Source organism: Theobroma cacao, chromosome 5 (genome assembly GCF_000208745.1).
Source record: "Theobroma cacao cultivar B97-61/B2 chromosome 5, Criollo_cocoa_genome_V2, whole genome shotgun sequence".
Lineage (NCBI taxonomy): Eukaryota > Viridiplantae > Streptophyta > Magnoliopsida > Malvales > Malvaceae > Theobroma > Theobroma cacao.
The window spans coordinates 35,115,767-35,121,821 of record NC_030854.1 but is presented as its reverse complement, the minus strand read 5'-3'; the positions used below and the strand labels follow the sequence as shown (position 1 = coordinate 35,121,821).

At 34.2% G+C, this 6,055-nt stretch overlaps 1 protein-coding gene across 1 annotated transcript; it reads right to left on the bottom strand.

Moving 5' to 3' along the window:
• LOC18599945 lies at positions 1,704 to 3,282 on the bottom strand. The gene is made up of 2 exons (XM_018121298.1): positions 3,219 to 3,282; positions 1,704 to 2,286 (listed from the first exon to the last, which is right to left on the bottom strand). The coding sequence occupies exons 1-2, from the start codon at positions 3,219 to 3,221 to the stop codon at positions 1,879 to 1,881; spliced, it is 411 nt and encodes a 136-aa protein (XP_017976787.1). The 5' UTR covers positions 3,222 to 3,282; the 3' UTR covers positions 1,704 to 1,878.

The window sequence follows — 6,055 nt, the reverse complement described above, 5'->3', positions numbered from 1 at the left end:
TATACTTCAACCGTATCAACTATTTACTGATGCTGTCAACTAAAAGAGGGATGCTTTTGTTACCAGGGGAGGCAGGGATTTTATGTCACAATGAAATTTGATTAGCTAGCATTAAATGGCAAACGGTGCAAGTAGAATTAATTTAAAGAAGTTTTTTTTAGGTTTAATATTATTTTTTTGTCTGATCTTGTTGAAAATTGTTTGTAAATGAAATAGACAAACAAATAAAAGAAGTCAAGACTTAGAGAATCCAAATCCATGCCTCAAAACTTTAATTTAATATATAATTTTGCCAAATGTTTAAAAGGTATACAAGTATTGGTAGGTGCTTAAATCCTGTTTGTTCCCTTCATCTTTCCCTCTTCTCTTATCCAATTTCTTAGATAAGAAGTTTATTTAAATTAAATTCATTTTTGACCCAAGAAAATTGGATTTTGATTACTTGTTTCTCTGATATTTACTCAAGATGGTTAAGTTGCTAGTATCTAAACTGAAATTTCACAATTAATAATAACAAAATTGAAAGGAAAAGAAAGGAAAGAGAAAAGTAAGGCACTTATTGAGGAATTGAATGGAAAATGAATGACATCAATCAAAACGGTTACTAGCAAGCTAAAACGTTAGGTAATTGTGAGGTGGGGCTCCATAGGTCGTTAGGATCACTTGTATCATAAGCTCTTATAGGAAACAGAAACGTGTTGAATTTGGGGATTCTAGAATCATTATATCTAAATGCAAGAAAACACAAGGCATACATTTGGGAATGGAAATATTGAAATTGTTAATTATTAGATAAAAAGGTATTAAAGAATAGTTATCATTAAAAAAATAATATAATATTAATTTTTTTAAAATATTTAAATAAATATTTTTAATTATTTATTATATTTAATCAAATATTTATCATTTTTTTAATTTTTTTTTTGGGAGGGGAGGGGTTGGGGGCTTGTTTTGGGCTTTGGCACATTTGGATTGTTGAAATTATTTATATTGATTGCTAATTTTAAATTCCATTCCAGGTATTATCGGGCTTCCCATGCAATTCTCTCTCTTAAACCGTTGTCAGGTCACGTAGCTTTCGTAATTCCATGTAAATATTATGAGGGACTGAGGCTGCAACTTACCAAAGCAGTCTGTCTTCCTCTTACTTAGGAAAAAGATGAATTTCCTTTTTTAATAAGATCAAGGTATTTCTAAGTTTAACTTGTGCTTAATTTCTTCCTCGAACTATTTTAAAGACGCATTTTCAATACATTCGAGATTTTGTTTTCAAAATGTTCCTTATAAAGATTGAACTTTGATTGACAAGAAACAAAACATTCCTTTCTTTACCAACTGAATTAATCCATGTAAGTTTTAGATAATAATTTTTTTGTGCTTTCTATGAAGTATAAGGCAAGGGAAAATGGGAAAGTTGTATCAATTGCCTATTGATAATGACTGAAGTGATCATGTTAATTCATTATCTTTTTGTCTTTAAAATTTGAAGGGAATGTATGGTGCATTACAAAAAAAAAATATATTATAATTAACTTTAATCAATACTTATAAATACCTGTTAATCCAATCCGTAGAATAAAAGGAAGTTCAGTTAAGAAAATCTTATCTAAATTTTGCCTTCGTCATTGATCTATAATGAAATAGAAGTTATTTATAGAAGGGTTTTTTTTTTTTTTTAATTAATAACACTTTGAATGGTGAACTCAAACAGCCAAATTCACCAAAAGAAACAGTAACACTAACCAGTAGCTACCCTTTCACTCAAACACAGCAAATTACTGAAAGTCCAACCTTAAGACCTGCACCCATTATTTGCTGCCATTAGAGAGGCAGTCACAGTTACTTCTTGACTAACGGCCAACGAGCTCCAACGTCACTCTACTCATGGTGTCCACCACCGTTGTTTCCGTCTCCATCACCACGGTTATAACCATTGTTGTCGCCATCAGCGGCGCTGCCACTGCTAGAGCAAGGTTGAACTTGGTTCACAGTAGTAATATTATAGTTTCCATCGAGGTTGAGATCATTCATTCCCTGGATAGCTGCATTCATCTCGCGAACATGATTGTTATCTGCTTCAGCTGTAAGCAGAAAAACGTCGACCAATTCTTTCATGCGTCTATTCTCTGCAATGAGTAGGTGGTTCACTCTCTTAATCCTCCGCAGTGCTTTTTTCTTTCGTTTAACTGATAGATTCTTTGCCCTTAGCCACCTCGCCATGCGTCTATTCTCTGCTTTCTTCCTTCCCAATTCAACCTCCACATTCTCAAGAATGTTTCGTACATCCTGATTGGGCAAGCAAAATATTCAAAACCATTGATTAGTAATAAAACTTACGTAATATAAGTTGATTAAAACAAAAAATAACATGGTTACTCCGATCAGAAAAATTAAAGATTTTTTTTTTGGAAGGCTGAGATTTTATTGCTATAAAAATCTCCAAATGGAGACTTACAGGGAGCAAGGTCACAAGTGACTTGCTTGAAAACAAAAAGAATTCCCAGCAGGGAGGGTTGGCAGAACTTAGAAAAGATCTCGATGAGCCATCAGACATCAATCATACCAGAAAAGATAACAAAAAAATCAAATCCAATGTAGGCTTGCCCCAACTAGTCTGGGACAGAATAATTAAAGATTTGATTGAGTTAAAAGAAAAAAAAAACCCAAAGATTGGAATAACTATTCCATTTAAACCAAACACATGACAGCTTGTTTTTGTGAAAGGTGGATTTTATTGGCCATTCAACCGGCCTTATGTCAAAAATAGTCTCTAGCTGAGCTGAAATTGCCAGAGACTCTGGTCGGCATTGAAGCCGGCTTGGCAAAAGAGCAATACAAGAAACGGCAGACTGCTCACATAAACTTTGGCAGTAGCCCCACAAAACTCAGCTAACTCACCCTGCCAGAACACAAAAAGAGAGACTGGCAGCATGATCAAAAGAAACCATCAACCTAAAGCAAGCCTTCTAAGGAACCTAAACTACACAGCCCCAAAGGCAAAGCCCGAAACAACAGAACAAAAAAGTTCCAAAATACAAAAAGCAGGACATAGAAATCCTTGGTCATCCAAGCCCAAGATCAGAAACAAGTTTGAAGGATCTTACAGCGCCTTCACAAAGCCAGCTCCTCAAAAGCCTTAGCTGTGGAAACAATCTTTTCTTCTTTTATTGTTAAGTGAAAAATAAACACTAAAACAAAATTATAGGAAAAGATCTCACCATTTGAGATGATCAGTTCGAACAGACAGAGAGAGAGATGGGTAGGGGGTGCAATTGTGATCGATGTATGGAAGAAAAAGATATGCCAATCAAGAGAGAGAGAGAGAGAGAGAGTTCGGGAAGGTGGTGCAATGGTGATCGATGTATAGAAGAAAAAGATCCGCCAATCAAAATCATACATGGAGACAATCAAAAGGGGACCCCAGCTCAAAAACCACCTTAATTAAACAACTAGAAAAACTGCTAGTGGAACAAAAACCAGCAGCACGCAGACTCTGACAATAGCAGCCACAGAAAGAACAAGCTACTAAGGCTTGCAACAAGCCAGCAGCACCGGACTTCCAGGCTCTAAAATTGTTACCTTAGCTTGTACTTGGTGGGAATCTAACGTGACCAGCGGAAATTTTAAGCCTGCTAAAATTGTGGGTCTAAAGCAGCAAGACCTATTTAGATATTAGTGTTTATTTTTTGTTAAGCCAAACATTTCATTAATAAGAAGAGAATGGTTTTCGATATTATATTTTTGTATTTGAAACAAGTGTGTTTGAAAAGTATTTTGAGCAATTATAGTAAAAAATTGTAATTACAGAAAAGAAAAAAGATGAGAGGGGAGGGATGGAAAGGTCAGGGCAGAGGCGAAAGGGTGTTTAGTATTTACTAGTATTATTATTATTATTAATATTAAAGGGCATTGATACGCGGAATTGAAGCAAAGGAAGAGAAAAGCAGTAGTGGTTATATAAGATAAAGGTTGACCATTACTTTGATCCATAAGCAAAAGAAAAAACAAAGCCAGCCAAAGAATGGTCAAGTTTTCTTGTATTGTGTGATTGTAGGAGTTGAATTTCAACTTTTACAGCACCAATATAAGAGATTGGTAATACTAATATTGTTCCCATAAGTAGTTAGTAGATAATAAAGGCAGAAAAAAAAAACCATGAAATCAAATTCCGCTTGGGGTAGAGCCGACTGCCCCTCCCCTCGCCCTCTCTTCCTTGCAACTTCCGCCGATTCTGACCCTCTCTGCTCTCTCATGGACTTTTTAAATCCTCTTCGCCCTATCTTGCTTTCTTCGTATCAAAGTCTCGAATATGATACCCAAATACATACTTTCATCAACAAACCTTACCTTCAACTATATTTTTCTCTCTTAGGAAAATGTGTTAATTAAACATGGTGAAGAAAATGATTTAGCCCCCTTCCTACACGCTTCAAATATCTTCGCGGTAGCATATTACACCAAGGTGAAAAATTGGTACATGTTTTACTATTCAAATGTGGCCATGGATTGGAGAAATTAGTCCAAAATCTAATTATCCACACCAATCCCTTTGGTATTGTTTGCTTTGACTCGTTGATTTTACGATTTTATCTCATAAGAAACACCTCACAAATTAAAGGTGGTATGAACCTTTATATGTCAAGTATCATTTTAGTACACAATCGATGTGGGATTCATGGTTATCATGACATCTTCCCTTACTCCCCACTGGGAGCTTTTCTTTGATGTGAGACTTTATGGCTTAACAAGTTGGGAGCATATCTTGACTATGTGAGATTTACGTCCACGCAAAAATCGTGACACATATAATTATATGACTATTTTATTTTAAATTTTAAAATTAATAATGTCATTATAATGATTGTATAAATTATAGATTATATCCATCCTTAGCATTTATTTATCCAATTGTCTGTAAAAGTATCTCTTTCTGCACACTTGTCTGACTCGTGGGGGTGTTCACTCTTGACCAAGATTGACTTCTTCATTTATCATGAATTGCTTTCAGCTCGTTTGAATAGTAAGGCCATACGAGAATGAGAGGGTCGAGGTGTTGAACACTATCATCTCGCACAAACCAACAGGAAATCTCTCACAAAACAACACCAAATCAATAGTAGATACGACAACAGATCAATAGCAAGATTAACAGCATGTGTTGCAATATTTTTTGTAAAGAGACGTTGCACCCATTTTGGAAGATTGCTACACCATGATTGACCCTATAATCTCTCCCTATTGTTGGACAAAGTTTCCTTATATAACATAGTTTGTAACCTATTTAAAGAGTGGAGAACCAACTAAGTTCTCAAGAAGAAAAAAATACAAAAAAATTAATACGTTTATTTTTCTCCTCCTTTCTTATCTACTGTCTCTCTCAACTTCTTTCTTTCCCTCTCCCTTTTTTATAAAGTTCTTCATGGTATTAGAGCAATTTCTAGGTGAATTCTAATTTTTTTTCTTCTGTTTTCAAAGTTGTTTCTTTTGCCTACTACCTTACTTAAGTTGTTTCTTCAGTCTACCACGTCATGTGAGCGGTTTTTTTTTGTCTTCGGCCTTACTTGAGTTAAAATCTTCTATTTCTTATAACTCTTTTTCTGATTTTCTTCATATCATTCTATCATCCTAATCTTATCCTAATTGTTCTTCTTATCTTATAATTCTGTCATTCTACTACTTGGTGATTTAATCATTCTTCCATTCTAAATTCTTCCTTAACTATCTAAATTCAAAGTCAAACCAACACTTCTAGCTATTTGATAAACTTTTACCCAATCTCAATCTCTATCTCTATTGAAATTTCACTATCATTATTTATTTATTTATTTTTACTTATTATTCTTACTATTATGTTAGTTCACATCTCCTCTACTATTTTTTTTAAACTACTAATATCCTCACACTTTTTTTTATTTCTTTTACTATCAAGCCTCTATTACTATTTCTAAATTTCTACTATCATCACATTTCTATATTTTCTTGACCATTCTTAAATTACCTTACTATATCTACTCCTTCAATGGCCGCATCTATTAAATACCCTTACCCTTCAACA